Raw genomic sequence first — 18,918 nt, 5'->3', positions numbered from 1 at the left:
TGTTACACAAGGTGCAATCATGTTGTGCGATAAGCTTGATGATGCATCTCACCATGGGACTGATTTTATGCGCTTTGGAGCAGCTCAGATAGAACAGTCTGGAAGGTTGAATGAAGGGGGTCTAGAAAGAGCACGGCAGGTTAAGTTGTTTTTTGTCTAGACAAGGCAGCACTTACAACAAATCAAGGAGCGCCACAAACGTTTAAATCAGGCAAGACAACAAAGAGTTGCATATCTTCGATCACACTTTCTTCCAAGAAAAGAAGACTTAGAGATTGAGCATAAGCAAAGTAAGTATGTTGATTGCAAACCAATTTTAGAGGAGTCACATATTGCATCATTGGATTTTCATGATGATCACAAATTTGAAGGATATGCAATCATGGGTGAGCACAGTGACTTTATGGATATCATTCGTAGTGGAACAGCCACCCAAGAAACAATTTTGTTCGTTGATAAGGGCATCTACAATTCTTCTTTGGATGTGTCACAAATTTCATGTGATATGGCAGCTATGTGTTTGTTGGTTGGTGATTCAATCTTCCTTGACTCTCCGGTAGTTAGTGGCTGTCCTACTGCGATTTCCCATGCACTTGCAGATTTATCATGGTCTACATCAGCTCTTGAGTTGCATGGGAGTGTGAAGAGATATGACTACTTGATGGACATTGAGATCGGAATCGATATCCTTGGTTGGCATTGGTATAATAACATTTACAACCTCATTCATGATGCTGGTCTAAGTTATAACAATAGCTTATGGGGAGCTGAGAAGCTCAAACCTCGTTTTTACAGACCATATAGAGTATTCAGGGGAGATGGAGAGGTTGCTTATGAGGTTGAGTTACCACTTGGCAGTAAAATTCATAATGTGTTTCACATGTCATGCCTGAAGAAGGCCCTGGGACAACATATTACAGCATCACCCGATTTGCCTCCCATGGATGAGGAAGGTAAATTGACTCTGGTTCCTGAGGAGATTCTTGAGGTGAGGGAACGACGGCTAAGAAACCGGGTGATTCGGGAGTATTCGGTACGCTGGAGAGGTCTTCCCATAGAGGATGCCACTTGGGAGGGTGAGTCTACTTTGTAGCATCCAGCTTTGCAGTTGCTTGTGGGCAAGCATCTCCGAGAGGGGAGGACTGTCATGTCCCCTCTTTAGCTCTGTCTAGCAGAGACATGTGAGTCAGCTTATTTTGCGGTCTTGTAGGCTGACAGTGGTGGATAGAGACTCAGAGAGGATATTCAGTGTTTGGGATTTGATATTCTGGTAGTAGTGGACCAGTTTGGAGCAGTTCCTTAATTTTAGGAGACATTTCCTTCTTTTGTGGAGGCTATTCCTACTATTTAGGAGGATTTGACAGTACCCAGGGTTGGGTTACCATGTGACTATTCCTTGGGTTCAGTTTCAGGAGATTTGGGTATGTTTCCTAGCTTCTAGGAGCATCCCTAGATTTTAGGGACAAGATTGCTCGAGGATCCATGATTTTCGACAACAGTCACAAACAGGTGGCAGGCTCCGTTTCAGACTTGTGGAGTTAGATGAGCATTATACGGCTATTTGGGATATATTTTTAATATTTCCTAAGTTAGCGTCTTATTAATTAAATAAAGCTATTTATATAGCTAATTGGAGTAATAAGGGGATTTTGGCTTCTTTTGGTCAAGCAGGCATATGTGTTATAGCTCGTTGGAAAGGTCTTGAATTATTATAACTTATTTTCATCATCCGGAGACCTTCTAGCACCTTGAGTTTTGTTATTTGACGAAAGGGGTGTTTTTCCTATACATAAAGGCCTTTTAATTAAGAATATGCCATTATTTAATAAAGGTAAAAGCATATTCTCCCTTTAGGGTTCGAGTAGCTTTGAGAGGGAGATAAAAGGAGATGTTGGCTCATTATTTTATTATCTTTTTACATCTTCAAACTTGGCATTTGTGAATTTGCTCTGAGGAGCGATTTCTGGAGAACTGGGACGCAAACCCCAGGGGTTAGATATTGGGATGCAAACCCCAATAGAAGGTTTCAGCAGCTTCATTTGGTTTCAGACTTTGATTGGAGTGCAAGTTCAGCATTGGAAGAGCTTTGGCTTTGGACGTTGGATATATTGCTTGGCACGTGGGAGTTCCTTGGCTGCCTGGACGTGACTGCAGCAGCCGTACGGCCTCCTTCCAGCTGGCATGTGGGTTGCTGATTGGTATTCATCAGCCATCTCTTTTTTGTGCATGGATGGTCTTTCTTGCAGCCGGCAACATTATTTTGGTTGGTAGATACTTTGCTGGCATATCATTTATGTATTTTGCCTGGTACGATTTGTAGCTATTCTGGGTTGGCTGAATATTATATTATTGCACATTATTTTCCAGCCTATTTCATATTTGCTGCTGTTGTTATTCATTGTTTACCTATATCTAGAAAAATACAAACAAAAACAAAAGACACAACCTTTCTGCAACTTCTATCTCTCTCTGAAAGATCATTAAATAAACAGGAAGAATTTATTTTAAAACAAATAATTAAAAAATTACAGCCTATCAGCTTAAAAGATCCATCAGGGATCTTTCACCATCTGTTGAATGTGGAAGTGTAAATAGATAGTTAGGGAGAGGACTCTATTTGTCCCTTTGAGTTCAGCAATCGCAGAGGATTCATTTTCAAGCTTGAGAGTAACAAAAGTTGTTTCTTTCCTCTTGGGTGTTATGTTTGTGTGATTGATGTTTCTGATAGATTGATGGAAGCATAGTTTTAAAACTCGTGGACTTGCCACGGACTCGCGAGTCCATGGGAGCCATGAGTCGACTCGCCAAGGACTCGGAGTCCATCTGAAAGACTCGTGAGTCTTTTGCAAGGACTCGAGCGAATCTTTTGAATGGACTCGCGAGTCTTTCAGATGGACACGCGTGACCCAGAAAAAAAGTCATGCAAGCTTTAAAATTGAGTTTTTTTAAAAAAAATTTGCCTTCATTTGGCATAACTAAGGGAGTGAAAAATAAAAGAAAAATAACACCTGACGCCTTTATAAAATAATAAAAGTATTTTGGCTCTCGCGGGGCACTGCCCCTCGACCCCGCCCTGTATCGCGACAGGGAGTGTGCAAGGGGCTCTGCCCCTTGACCCCAACTTGGGGGCGCTACCCCCAAACCCTCGTCAAAAAATATAGGGGGAAATTGCGCTGATGGAAGTAGGGAAAATTTAATCTCTGAGTCTGATTAGGCTCCATATAAAAGCATTTAGCATTGAAGAAATCTTGGTATTATACATTTTAGAGTTGAAAGTTTGAAGCTATGAGTATGTGACATGTGTAATGTTTCAATTATGGCTCTTATGTTCTCTAAATGCATTAATTTCTTTATGTTTTTTTGTAAAACTACGTTTTATTTTTTTGTCGAGTCTTTCACAAGTCCGAGTCCGAGTCCGAGTCCAAATTTTTGGTTTGCCGAGTCCGTGGTGAGTCCGAGTTTTTCAACTATGGATGGAAGAGAGCAGGTGGTGCTGATGATCCAGCTATGATGACTCAGAAATGTTTACTTTTAATTTGCTGGTCAGACAATCTGACTTTCCTTTGATGTGCAGTTTCGGTGGCTGTATTTTGGTTGCTTGGATAAATGCTAAGTTCAACCACTACTTGGTTTGGACTTGAATGTAAGTCTCATGTTTCTAGCTTTTTCCTGGTTGGTTGGGATGGCTTGATTTTGAGCCTCTATTTGGGTTTTCTTTATCTCATATTGATTTAGTGTGGTAATGTAAATACCACCTATGCATCTTCACCTTACAAACCTTTTTGGGTCTAGGGTCACTTAACCCAAAGTGTCTATGGAAAAAAGTACGTAGCCTCAACCAATTCCTCAGTGGCAATAATATCTTGTAGCGAAAAATGATTAGGCAAACACTAATGCAATGAAAGCCTGTCTTTTGATTCCATGGCAATCAATATGTTGAAAAAATGTTGGAAGATATTTGTAATTTTCTTGAATTAGCAATAGCTTACATTTATATTTGAAACACATACAGATTATTTAAAATATATGCCATTTTTCTTCATTTAGATCACACATTTATAGTCAAAGCATCTTTGTCTTTAGTCACAAAAACCAAAAAGAGGACCAATAAACTTTATTTTTATAATTTAATAAACTCAATATTATGACTAATCTACAAGTGTATAAATGAATATAAACAATCAAAATATTATGCACCTAAGATTGTTAGAAAAGATTTACCTTATAAAATCGACCTCCAACAGCTAGGGCAAGAGATTCATAATCATGAGCACCTAATGCATCTGATTGTCTCAGAAGCAATCCACAAGTGAAATCATTTGCAAATGAAACTAGTATCATGATTATAAATCCCCACACAATTCCAGTTTCTTCAAAACCCCAAGAAAGAGGGAGTATTGCCCTGCATTTATATAAGAAATTAATCATAGAAACAAGTTAATAATTCAAATAAACACTCTCATAAATATAGAAACTGAAATAGTCATGAATGGCCTCTCAAATAAAATAAATCTATCATATATCTTAATTCATATTAGAAAAACACTTTTATAATATGGTTGTTTCCAAGTTGCTTTGGACAGTTCTCTCTAGTTGCTTTATTCCTATCCATGCATTTTGAATTCATTCAACTTTAAAAGAAAGCAAACTCTTAAATCCTATTCCATATAATTATTTTAAATTTTGTGTAAGTAATATATAATCATCTATTGAATAGCTGTGATCCTATAATTTGACATTAAAATTATGGAAACAAAGACTAACTTAAGATCATTAATTTCAAATTCCATAATATTGCCTATACAAGTTTTTTTGGAGAAAACTGTGTATGTATTTTTTGAATTGACATTTCAGATCACACTCTACGATCTATCATCAGGATGATAAAAAGATGAACTTGTGTGTTGAATTAAAAAATCCGTATGCCAAATATACATATGTACCATCCGTACATGGTTATAATTACTTATTGTACCAGTTAGGGAGTTGCACATCCTGCTTATTCTCCATGGTCTTCTTATTGGTCACTGACTTATCAGTATTCAAACACTCTGCACTTCTTTTTCAATAATTATAAACCAATTTGACACATCCATCATTTTCATGATCCACATTTATTCCAGTTAACATTGAAGCATACTTGAGATATGAGAAATGAATGTGGACAGCTTCACCAACTTCTTTGTTAGAGTTAGGTAATCAACTAATATAACTGTTTGCTCTCTTGCCTCCTTGAAATCCTTTTATGTACTTCTAAGGTGTGCATATTTTGGACCTCCATCTAGCATATGCATCCTTATTTCCTTCCCCTAGACCTCTTTGATAGGCTTTTTGATCCAAAAAGAATCCAGTTTTAGTTGAAGGAAAATTGGAGACTTGTGTTGCGGGTCAAAACTAGTCTTTAATGGCATCAAAACATGAATGCCTTTGCATAGTTGGATTTGTAATGTCCCTAAAATTTGAAAAGAGATTAACGAGCACCCTCATACAACTCCAGTAGAATCTTAAGGGGAACAAAAGAAATTAAATGTGGTGCCAAATAAGAGAAACCACAACAGCCATAATAAAGACAAAAGACGCTAGATGACAAGACTGAAAACACATTGGGAAATTTAGAGAAGCGGTTGGGAGAAGATTGCAGGTAAAAATAAGTACTCATATAATATTTAGTAAACACTAACTAAATTCTAATTATGAAAGGTCAAAAGTCCAATGAAGAGTTCTGTACCTTGAAGAAGACAAGGTATATAATCAAGGAAGAACATATATTGAAGGGGCACATCAAAAATTCCGATCATTTATAAGGATCAATGAAGTGAAAAATCAATTTGGAAAATTAAAGAATTGAGTAATCAAGCATGAATCGGAAAAAACGAAGGAACTAAGATATAAGGCAGATATATTATTGTCTTCAGCAATCATCTTACCTTGAGATAAGTTTGAGTATAATATTAGATTGTAGATTAATTGATATATAGTTATACTTTGCAAAAATCAAGTAATTACTATTTGTAAGTAATATTATTGCATTTCCTGTATGATTCTTTATTAATAAATGCATATAGCAAATTCTTATAGGTAATCAGTTTTGAATTTATTAGAAATGGCTTGCAAATAGGAAGGATGCCCCATCCTTCTGAGTTCACAAGATATCAAGCACACCAACCCAAGATGGATGGACCAGAAATCCATGCTTGTGAGCCAGGGGGTGTTGAGGATCGAAAATCAAATCATGCCCCTGGTCTTGAGGATCTTATCAAGCATGCCAACCTGAAATGGATGGATCATGAATCCTGCCATGCTTTTGGGCTAGGAGGCAAATGAGTGCTCCTGGGCTTGATCAAGGAGGACAGACAGCCTCCAAGGTGAACTGAGGGATGGAATGGACCCAAGATCCTACCATGTTTGTAGGTAGGGAGTCAAATGAGTGCTCTTGGGCTTGAGGGTCTTCTCAAGTATGCCACCCCAAGATGGTTGAGCAAGGAATTCACCCATGCTCTCACAATACAAGGACAACCATCTTTGAGATTACGATTTGCAAACATTTCCAACGAATTCTTAATATGGTTACTAAAGGAACGCACCTTGGAATAATTATTAATACTATTAAGGTACTTTGATTTTAATACAATTGATGCTCATATGGATTTATATGTTATCATGAAATCTTGATATTTAATGTTAATATTTTGTAAATTTGGATGTGTTATCACATATTCTTACTTTTTAATGATTATTAATTAATATTGCTTGTACGACCTAAACCATGATTATGTTATTTAGAGCATTACAATTGATTATATTATTATTAGGTTATATTTGTAAATGAATTGCATTCTTCAACTTAAGTTGGAATTGTTATTTTAGGGCAAAAACAGGGAAGATCCCTAGAAGGGACATTATAGGATTCCTCTCAAAAAAAATTCTTTTAGTTCATATTTAGAGTAGTTCTGATATGAGGGAGTGATTCAAGTTGTCTTGTGTAAGCTTTCTTGTTGGTTGATTTCAAACACCAATTTTTCCCTATAAATGGGACCTATTTCTGAACTATGTCTATGCTTACAACCTATGTTGTAGGGTCCAGCCCCTGGCAGCCTGGGCATCAGTCCAATTCAAACCTAGTACCAATCCCAATTTGGTCTACTTGCAGGTCCGGCCAGGGTGCACGCAACAGAGTGCCAATTCGTCCTAGGCAAACCTAAGGAAAACCCAAGGGAATCCGAGAAAACCCAAGGTGAACCTAGATGCCCAGGCGCCCAAATTAAATAATAAAACATTGCATAGCCACTGCTATTTTCACAGGGGTATTAGAGAGGGGAAATAAAAATAAAACAAGGCAAACAAATGCCAAAGCAATTCGATGAATACTTAGGGAAAAGAAAACCCTAAAAGCTCATTCATCTTTCACGATATGTCTTCATTTTGCTCTGCCGCCATGAGGGTTTGCTAAAGAAACTTGATCTACAAATTGTTGAATCTGAGTGCTGGGTGCCACCATAGGTAGCTGGGTATGATTGGATTCTGGAAAGTATTGCAGGTCGCCATTGGTAAGATCTTTCTCCAAAAGCAACTCGATTTTTTCAGATTTACTGGTAAAACGTGGGTAAAAAACATTGATTTCTTCTCTTTAGTTTCTTCCTCTGAGTATACCTGCTTAACTCGAGCTCCATTGACTGAGAAAAAATGGACAAAATCACTGCTTGCAATTCTGAATTTTGAAAACTAGATTTTAATGGTTACCCTTTTCTTTCAAACTACAAGCCACCTGATCATTTCGGCACATAAGACTCGCACAGAATTTGAGTTTGGCTTTGTCAAGACGACCACAGACTGTGGAGGTGAGTCCTACTTAAGCATGATCTGTTTACGGCTCTGAGCTGTAGTAGTAATGCTGCCACTCTCAAAGGAGACCACGTCATGTTTATGTTTGTTATTTTCACCATTGGATCCCCTTGAACAGTGATGAATGATGCCTTTGGACTACACAGATTTGAAACCATTACAAAATCACATTGAGATATTTGCCTTGGACGAATCTCCAGGCCACAAATTCCATGCTTTTGTACAACATTTCCTGTTTTGATTTTGAATTGACTCTCCATTGGCTTTGTCATTGTCTTTTAGTGTCCTAACATAATGTTGGGACTGTTCTAAGTGCTCTTTTTGATTCTCACACATGACAGCCATAACCCTTGGAAAAAAGGTCACACATGACAAGAAATTTGCAATGGGATCATTTGTTGTTCATAGAGTTTTTTAACAGCTTTCTCTGATTTTGTTTGACTGAGACAAACCTGGTTATGATTTTGACAGTAATGACTGTCATTGAGCTTATGAAACTATTTCTTATGTCTTGGATTCACTGTACTTGTCCTAGGACTGCTATGTACCTTGCCCATTCTTTGAAATTTTTGGACTACTCATTAGTCTTTACTTTTGCCTTGAGTCTAAATGATCTGCAAACTCTGTCTTTTGATTCTTCTTGCCATGTTAACCCTCTTTTTTTGGGGGTTGCTATTTCCTCATGCTTGATGGTCATGCTGCCATTCTTTGCTTACTCATTTGTCCTTACTGATTTTGACTGTCATAATTTTGACAGTAATCTTTTGTAGGACTGCTCATTCATTGTTTGACATTCATGGTCGTATTTTATGTCATTTGGGCTGAGTATCATTGTTTTATGATGACTGTATTAGGCCCTACTATGATCTCCTTTCTTGGTTCTGAGACTGAACACTACTTTCCTAATATGCTTTAGGAGTGTTAAAACTATGCTTGAGCTGTCCTCTTTTGTTCATTTGCTATCTTGTAGCACGCTGGGCTCAACCCTTATGGGAGCCCATTTGACCCCACGTGCTATACATGAAAAGACACCAATATCTGCACTTGAAACAAACACATTAGATAAAAATGAGCATATGATAAGTGTGTTTGATAACTCTTGCTTTCTTGGACATCCGTGACAAGCTAGCTCTTATGATGCATGTGAAGGCCATATTGTATGTTTATAGATGCATGTATAAGTAGTGTTTGATGACCCGACATTGCTCTAACAATATTTTCATTTCCAGATGCAGGCATGCAGAGCATCAAGGGTGCAATAGCTGGATGCAAGGCAAGCGGGAAGACTAAAGACGATGCAGGGTAGCTCAAGACAGACTCGTCATTCAGGCAATGACGAGTCACCCTTCATTACTTGTGCATTTTCTTTTCATAGCACCTATAAATCTATCATGTTATCTTCATGTGCATTATAATGGTTAGTCTCACGGCTTGTGTGAGACGTTATTCATTTACATTGTCAATAAAGATTACAATTTCTCAAAATATTTTGCACTCTCTCTTGTATCATATGCATCTGCATAATGCAATGTAATAGTACAATTTTCTATTCTTTTCTATATGCACATGAATATGATATAGCAGAAGTAATAGGTACCTTTGTTTCATTTTGTAAAACAAACATAACTTAACCTATTTTTAAGCTAGAAGCGAAAAATAGGTAAAATTTAGTTTATCTATTTTTTTTCCATTCTTTTATTTTTGTTTTGAATGTTTTCATAAAATTTCTTGCTACAAGAACTAGAATGGCAACTAGTTCTACCTCCACAAATAAACAACAAAATTACAAAACAAATCCAAATTCTCATCTATGGAAATACATTGATATTATACAAACGATTCCAAGAGGTGTGGAATTCCTTTGGAAATGCAAGGAATGTGATGTACACAACATTCTAGTTCATATTTTTGGGTGAAAGGACCATTGTGTGGAATACTAGGAAGAGGCATCAAAATTTGCCCTGGAAAAGATGGTGTGCCTAAACCACAAGAGACAGTTTTAAAATATATTAGGGAACAAGAGGAAGCACATGAGAGAGAAGCACGTACGTAAATCAGCCCATTTCAAAAAATAAAAAATCTTAGGAAATGCAGCCCCCATCTAATGCCAATATTGTGGTAGAAGACCACCCATTTTTTACCACAGATGAGCCTCAAAGTGTAGAACCCATTGTACGCAAAAGATCAAAAGGGCCTTTGGAAAGTGCATTTCAAAATGAGAGTCGAGACATTGCCAACCAAGATGAAGTGATGTATATATGCAAATGGGTTGGCTTTCAATGTTGTTCACTCCCCATATTGGAAAAAGATGTTGAGAAGTGTTAATGAAGCACCAAGAGGGTATAAGGGTCGGGGTTATGAGAAGGTACATGGCACCTTGTTGGAAAGAGAGGTCAAGGGGTTGAAGATGCATCGAAGCACATAAGAGATTTATAGATTAAGACAAGTGTATCCATTGTTTCAAATGAATGGAAAGATTCAAGAAATCGTCCCTTGATCAATGTCATAGTGATGTCCCGTAAAGGGGCAATGTTTTTGAAAGTCTTGATTGTGAAGGGCAAGTAAAAGATGGACAATTTGTTGCTGATTTCTCATCTCTTCCATTGAGACAGTGGGACCCTGTAATGTTGTTCAAGTCATAATAGACAACACAAAGAAATGTAGAGTTGTTGGTTTGTTGGTTGAGGAATGATATCGCCATATCTTTTGGACACCTTGTGTGGTCCACTCACTCGATCTTATGCTACAAAAGGTTGGGAATAAAATTGAGTAGATCAAAGATGTTTATGCATACGCTGAGGGCATCCAGATGTTCATCACCAACCACCACATGTCTCAAGGAATTTTTAGATCATTTTCAATTTTGAGGCTACTAAAGGTAAGTGAAGTAGTAATTAAGTTTTACATTTTCTGATTTACTGATATTCATAATTTGATTGTGTAATGAATATTCTTCTTAAGTTTATCTTTAATTTTTAATCATTTTGGTTTTAATTTCTATTATAGGTTGCAAAGACCTGTTTTGCATCTAACACAATCGTCTTTAGATGACTTGTGAAAGTTAAAGTGGCACTTTGTAATATGGTGATCAGCCAAAATTGGTTTATATGGAAGCAAAGCAGCACTAAGAGGGCAACAAAAATTAAGCAAAAGGATGTTAGATGACTCTTGGTGGGATCATGTGGAGTATCTCCTAAGTTTCACCGAGCCCATTATGACCATGATTCACTATGATGGCATCAACTCAATGCTTGAGAAGATGAAGTGCATCATAAGTGCAAAAGAGCAAGACCCATGCAATTGTTGAAGAAAGATGGAACAAGATGACCACTCCATTACATCTTCTCGCCTATGCATTGACTCCTAAATACTACAGCAATCAGTATCTTGATATGCCAGGAATGTTGGATATTGTTGGTCATTGTTGCTACTAGGATATGTTGTTGTCATTGATGTCAACATATTCTTGCGTATTGCTCTGGTAATTGCAGATTGGGAAGATCTTATGATCCAGTTTGTTGTTTTGTTTTGCTGATCACTGTTTTGCAAAGCTCGGTATCCTCCGATATATTCCGATGTGATCAGATCTTGTACTGAGTTTTTGGGATATTGCTTGGGATGGTCTTTTGTATCTTCATTTCAGATGGTTCATGATTTGGTGCTCCGCAAGTTATCTTTCTTCGTGACAATTGCCGATTGGTTGTGTTCTTGAGCTTTTAGACGTTGACCGATGAAGATTTGATAAGTGGTGTTGGTGCAACTGTTCCTAATGATTCTAACGTGCTTGTTGATGTTTCCTAGTCGTGTCCTATTTGTTTTGATGATCCGCATTGATCGTTGTGCGAGCTTTTGATGGTTTCTATGAACCGGTGATGATATCCGTGTTATGTGGTTTTCCTGGTGGTGTAGCGTGTTGCGATTGATCTTGGCGTGAGTTGTGGTGGCGGTGTGCGTTTGGGAATGTGTTTTAGGACTATGTTATGCTATGTAAACCTTTATATTGGTCTAGTGGTCGATCTTTGTATTGTGTGATGTAATTTTGTAATTGAGGGTTGAGGGTTTAGCTGACCTTATTATCAAGGTTGATGATTTGTATATATAGGTGATATATTCATGTAATTTAGGTGTCGATGTTGTGTCTGCATTGTCAGAGAGAGGTGTATGTTCGAACAAGTGATTTATCCTTCAGTGTTGAGATTGAGGTGAGTTTGGTGTTGCAGAGCAGACAACTATGCTTAACCGGAACTGTAATCTGGCATTTGGAGATGCTATTCCTTCAGTTCATTTCTTCCAGATTGCAACCTGAATCTTATTGTAAGTCACTGAGACTTCCCTAAGGGTTGTAGCCTTTCGGGCCATTATCATTTGAGCAATGAGCTCTAGGCAGTGTGCCTAAATGCATGTGCATTCCCCATTGTAATATTTTCACATACTACTGCAGAGTATCATCTTACTGTGGGTAGGTTCCCACCATGGTTTTTCCCTTAACCGGGTTTTTCACGTCAAATCCTAGTGTTGTGCATTGTGCTTTCAATTTGCATATCTGTCTTATTACTACAGTTTATCAGATCTGTGTTTTGTGTTTAAGTTTGGTAATCCGGTGAAGACTAATTCACCCCCCACCCCCCAATCTCAGTCTTCCTTCTTGATTACTGCTAACAATTGGTATCAGAGCCAGATCCTCCGATAGAAGCTTAATCGCTTGAGGAGATCCAGGATGGCAGGTCAAGGTGTTATCTTTAAGGACAATCCGAGATTTGATGGAAGTAACTACGCTATATGGAAGGACCGGATTGAAGTGCACTTGAAATGTCTTGGTGAAGATTATTAGAAGATTACAAAGAATGCCTACACTGTTCCTCTGAATGGACCATCTACTCCTAATGAGATCAAGGAAGCTGAACATAATATTAGAGTGAAGGAAGCATTGCTTAGTGCCTTGACTGATTCTGAGATGACAAATGTAATGGGACTACAAACCGCACATGAGATTTGGGTGAAGCTTGAGATTCTGTATGAAGGTGATAAACTGGTGAAGGTTGCTAAGTTGTAGAGTTTGAAAGGAAAATATAAGACATTGAAGATGGGAGATGGTGAGAACATACACTCTTTTATGGCTAAAGCGAACGACCTTGTCCTAGGTATTAGATGTGCTGGTGGAACCATTGAGGAAGATGAAATTGTTGCTAAGGTGCTGAGATCTTTGCCTCTTGCCTATAAACATAAGGTTGCTGCTATTCATGAGATCCGAAGTGTGACTACAGTGACAAGAGTTATGCTACTTGGAAAGCTTGTTGCATTTTAGCTGAGTGAGTTTGGTGAATCACATGGAAAGTCTGAAACAGCATTTAGAGCATTTGCATATGTATCCGGTAAGCAGAGGTATGATCTTGATGAATACAGAATATCCAAATATGAAAGAGAGAGAAGAGAGATGGAAGAGCAAGAGAGGGATCTAGATGAACTTGACGCACTGATTGCCCGAAGATTACCTAAAGGTGTCGGTAAGTATGATGGAAAGTTTCCTTTGAAATGTTTCTCTTGTAATAAGATAGGACATTTTGCTTCTAGATGCCCGGAGAGAATGGCTAAGTATGACAGGCATGATAAGTTTGATGAGCATGATTGGAACGATAGATATGAAAAGAATGAGAAGTATGATAAGCCCTACAAGTCTAACCGGAAGTTTAGAAATCAAAAGAGTTGTTACTATGTTGTTGATGAAGGTATTACAGATGAAGAATCAGAGGGAGATTAAGTTGTATTTCTTGCCATTAAGGAAGATGGACCTGTACCTATTGATTCCACTAGCTCTATTATTGAGAAGAAAGCCTTAGCTACTAAAGTTGAAGAGAAAGATGAATGGGTAATTGACAGTGGTTGTTCACATCATATGACCAGTGATAAAAGCAAATTTGTGAGTATGGAAAGATATGATAGTGGAATAGTCAGATTGGAGATGACAAAGCCTGTGTGATCCGTGGGAGAGGTTCTATTTCTTTTGATGGTAAGCATAACACTGATGATGTCCTGTATGTTGAAGGTTTGAAGCATAATCTTTTGAATGTTGGACAGATGATTGATAAAGGTTATGATCTACAATTCAGAGATGGAAAATGCAAAATCTTAAATGCCTCCGGTATAGAGATTGCATCTGGAACTAAGACTGAAGGTAACATTTTTAATTTGAATGTTGGTGATAAAATTTGTTTGATTGCTCAGATTGATGAGAGTTGGTTGTGGCATACAAGAATGTATCATGTAAATTTTGATTCAATGATTAAGATCAGTTCTACACATGCTGTTAGAGATCTACCTAAGATTGTTAAGCCTGCTAATCTGATATGTAAGGAATGTCAATTGGGTAAGCAAACAAGGTTTTCTTTCAAGAGAAAACAGTATACATCAAATGGACTTCTAGATCTAGTACATACTAGCCTATGTGGACCTACAAATGTTGTTGGCGGCAATATTGTACACGGAAATAAAACTAGTTAATTAAGTTGTAATTGTGTTGGTTAGTTGGCAACCGAGGGGTGGCAGTTGCGATGCAACGGTTGGCGCTCGCACCCCCTCGACATCTTTATATATACTTCCGAATGTAACTTGTGGAGAACAACAATTATGAATGGAATAACATCTGATATATTGCATCTGATATCTATGGCATTATTATTCTGCAATACGTGTTTTATCTGTGTGCTTTAAGTTATTTACTCGTAGAGGGCAAACATTTGGCGTCGCTGCCTAGACGTACTCGGGAACGGAAGATGCGGATGGCGCACGGACACGATGGGCCTACCCGTTGGTGAAATAAACCTAGAGGCTGACGACGCGCGAATAGAACTTTACACAGGAGAAGACACGCCAACGAGAGAATTTTCAATTTTGCTCCAGGTAGCCATCCAGACCTATGTCCGACGAGAGGCGACGGAGGCGGAAATCCCACCAAGTGCCGTGTGGACAGCGTTGGAGGTGCGGGATGGCGCCAGACCAAGAAGGAATTGAACCTTGAATCTTCTATATTCAAATAAAAGTGTCATTGACACGAGTTGTATCTGAGGAAATGTATTGTGAATTATGGAAATGTACGGCAATTAATGCCCAATCTATTGAATAAAGATAGAAATAAAAAAACAGAAACGAACGAGTGGGAGGTCGCGCAGAGGGCCTTGATTCTGGAGCAGCAAGTAGAACGAAGGCGTAGGCTAAGGCAGCTTGCTGAGGGACGACCGACTGAGGGGTTGCTCGAAGGGAACCCAGGAGGTGTCACGGAGGTTGCGAAGGCAGAGATAGACGGAGAGAAGTACACTCTCTACACTGTCGTAGGGTTGCCCGAAGGGAACCTAGGAGTCACGGAGGGTGCCGAAGGCGAACTCTACAGTTCGCCTGAATACCACCACCGTAGGGTAAGAAGTCGCAAAGAGTTGGTGGAACAAACAAGGCAAAATCTAAACTTGATCGACGCTACCAGAGACCTACTAAAGAATTTGTCCATTTCGGAAGACAACCGAAGGGAGACGACCGAAGGTGACGGTACGGCCGACGATGCCGAGGGAGCACAAGGGTACCGTACGAGAGGCAATTTGTTCGGTTCGGGGTCAACAACCTTCTCCAGAGGACCCACGAGTGGAGGGTCAGGTGCAGGAGGCGGAGGCGGAGCAGGTACAAGCACACAAGGCACCAGAGGAGCGAGACCGAGCGGTGGGATGGCCAGTAAACAGAAGTTGTCGAAGTTCAACGACGAGGGGAAGGAAGATCCCGTCCGCCATTGTCGAACGTGCGAAACCATATGGTCAGCGAATGGTGTTACTGACCAAAACGAATGGGTAACGCAGTTCCCAGCCACGTTACGTGGAGTTGCCATAGATTGGTACTTCGATGTGGACAAGCAAAAAGTGGCCACGTGGGCCAACCTACAGAAGGAATTCACGGAGGAGTTTTGGTTGCTCCGTGATGACAATGAAATTGTAACGAAGATATACAGTACCAAACAAGGTACCAAGGAGACAGTACGGGTATACAGCAGGAGGCTGAAGGAATTGCTGGGTAAAATGGAAAGCCAACCAGTAGAGGGATTGAAGAAACAATGGTTCGTTGAAGGATTGAAATCCTCCCTACGAAAAAAGATGAAAATTGTACCCCCGACATCATATGACAACGCCTATAATAGGGCGATGGACCTAGAGAGCGAATACAAAACGTCAAAGAGGAAGAAAAGTAATAAATATTCATCTGACGATGATGAAGACTCTGACGGGGAAAGCAGCAGCAGTGGCGAATCGAGTAAAAAGGTGCACGCTCTCCAAAAGGACATGGAACGAATGCTGAAGGAATTCAAAGCCATGAAGGGGAGTACAAGTAAGACTGAAGAAAACGACATGTGGTGTAGCGACTGTAGGAGTGATGGACACACCAAGGGGTCCTGACCCAAGAAGGCTTTCTACGACATTTGTCAGATTGAGGGACATTTGACAAAGGAATGTCCCTACAATATGAAAACCAGGAGCCAACAAGTTCTCTTCACGCAAGAGCAGCTGGCCGTCGAAACTTCGCAAACCAACACAACGGCATCATCTGAAGGTTACCGGGACAACAGGCACGTTATCGGAAGGAATAGCAACAATAACAATAACGGAAGCCGTATCCAATATGACGCCAAGGGCCGGCCAATTATCCAATGTAGGGCCTGTAATCAGTGGGGGCACTTCACCCGTGATTGCACGAAGGAAGCCACCCCTCAGCACCTCTGCCGATGGTGTGGGCCAAGCGACCATGAGGATGCAAATTGCCCACAGGCAAGGGTTAATCTCCTCAACATTGAGAAGACTGGTGAGAAAGAAATACTGGCAATCACCCGCGCCCAAACGAAAAAGGCCACTTATCCCGACCCCCGTACGGAGAAGGAGAGATTACGGGAGGCAAAGGCCAATATTGAATGTGAGATGACGGTCGAACAACGGGACAACGAGGTGGCGAGTACATCATCCCCTACAGAAGCGGAAAATAACATCATTGGGTAAGTACTACAGATGGAAGTACCTATAAGGGTAAAGGACCTTCTAGAAACAATGCCACAGTTAAGAACCGCCATTTTTAATTCCATACAAACCATTGCGCAGGCACCTTTGCGTGCCACACTAGCGGAAGTTCTGGTCAGCCCCTCAGATGACCCAATGTTGTTGGCCTTGAATAGTGGTCAGCATCCTTCTATAGTAGAGATGGGAATTCTCGGGGCTATCCTCAAAGACACCATCGTGGACGGAGGTTCGGGGGTGAATGTACTGCCAGAGGATACGTGGAAGAAGCTAGGGAAGCCAAAACTATGGCCACCCACATTCAACTTGGTAGGTGTAGACCAACACGACATCAAGCCACTCGGCACCCTGATGGCCCAGCCGGTCACCATCGGCATGCAACCTTTCATACTAGATTTTGTGGTAATCCCACTCAAGAAGAAGGGGTACGACGCCATCTTAGGCAAAGGGTGGCTGGTTAGAGCAAAGGTGAACCACGACTGGAAAAAGAACACCCTTTCTATGGAGAAAGGGGGGCGGAAGTACACCATTGATCTAAGGACCCAGGTTGTTGACGAGGAACTGGCATCATCTTCGGAATCGGAGGATGAAGGAAAAGGCAACCCGAGGGACGAAGGATGGGGCTGCAGGGAGCCCAACGACGAAGGGATTCTCAAACTAGGAGAGTGCTCCGAGGATGAGACAGGGTCATTGAATGGGCTCTTCCATTGGCAGATGGAGGATTACGAAATGTTCTAGAGCTACAGGCTCGAAGTAGAGGAACCAGAGCAAGCAACAGAGGAGGTGAACCTGCCGGAATACAAAGAGTATTGGAAGGGAGACGCCCCAAACCTCAATGACGTGGATAATCCCAAGATTATTGGCAACGATTGGAACCCTGTGTGGAAGGCCGCGGCCTTCAAAATCTTTATTGTTCTTCTTCTTCTTATGTACAGGAAGCAGACCGTGGTCCCTGTAGAATTTGTGGTTCCAGGTCTTCGGATGGCCATTGAAAATAGATTGGCAACCAACGGGTCCAAATTGAAACCCTACCATGCAAAGCGCGCAGGGGACCTGAGAGGCCGGCCGGACACTCGAAAGGCCGGAGGGGGACTCGAGAGGATGGAAGGGGACTCGAGAGGCCGGGCAGGCGACTCAAGAGGCACAGGACCACAGTAGGAGACTCTCAAGGGAGGAAAACTGAGAAGGATGAAGGGCGATCCCAGCGACATGGGACCCGAGCCGAAGACTCTCGACAATTAGATTATATATTATAAATAAAAAAATAAAAATAAAAACCCACCGTATGGCCGTACAGGTCCGTACGGCAGTTGACCGTACAGCTACCAAAAAAAAACACGTACGCCAATTGACCGTACGGCTGCAAAAAAAAAAAAAAAACACTCGTACGCCAGGTGACCGTACGGCATGAAAAAAAAAGGTCGTCGTGGGGCCACCGTACGGTGACCACACCGGCGGTGGTCACACCGGCGGTGGATGCCACCATGTGGTGGACACCCGCACGCCGCACTTAAAACAAACCCCTGCACCACACAGCCCACGCAAGGAAAAAGGAGAACGAAAAAAAAAAAGGAGCCGCACAAACAAACACAGACATAGTCGTACGGTGGAGAGGTGTTGACCGCACGGGAAGGTGGTCGTACGATTGGAGGTGTCAATGCTATTGTTGACCGTACGGAGGTTGCATGGCCAAAGTGACATTACAGAGGAAACACGAAAAAAAAAAAAAATGACGAGCACCAAATTGAAAAATGATTCGATGACATCGAGAGCCTGGACACTGAAAATATTGGAGTGTAGAAGAAGGGTTTTGACATCATAAAACATCACAGAAATGATGCGCTGCCCCCGGACCCCGCTGGGGCGCTGCCCCAAACCCCGCGGGGGCGCTACCCCTCGACCCCGCTGGGGGCGTTGCCCCCAAACCCCCATTTTATTTTTGAGCTACAGAATACCACGGGAAGTGTTGTGGTTGTCCGTACTGTGAGAAAGAAGCCTGCATCTAAGCATTGGCAGGGAAGCCATAAGCCGTAGAGGG

The 18,918-nt window shown here is 40.6% G+C and overlaps 1 protein-coding gene across 3 annotated transcripts in view; it reads right to left on the bottom strand.

Annotated features, from left to right (window-relative positions):
• Positions 1 to 18,918, bottom strand: part of LOC131069823 (uncharacterized) — a 179,608-nt gene that overhangs the window by 147,286 nt on the left and 13,404 nt on the right. For all 3 annotated transcript variants that reach the window (XM_058005391.2, XM_058005389.2, XM_058005390.2), the window contains exon 2: positions 4,222 to 4,402. In XM_058005391.2, the coding sequence (XP_057861374.2) occupies positions 4,222 to 4,402 (181 nt within the window). The remainder of the gene's footprint in view (positions 1 to 4,221; positions 4,403 to 18,918) is intronic.

This window comes from Cryptomeria japonica, chromosome 6, assembly GCF_030272615.1.
Source record: "Cryptomeria japonica chromosome 6, Sugi_1.0, whole genome shotgun sequence".
In the NCBI taxonomy this organism is placed as follows: Eukaryota; Viridiplantae; Streptophyta; class Pinopsida; order Cupressales; family Cupressaceae; genus Cryptomeria; species Cryptomeria japonica.
The sequence above is the reverse complement of the archived record's forward strand: the minus strand, read 5'-3'. Positions and strand labels throughout refer to the sequence as shown.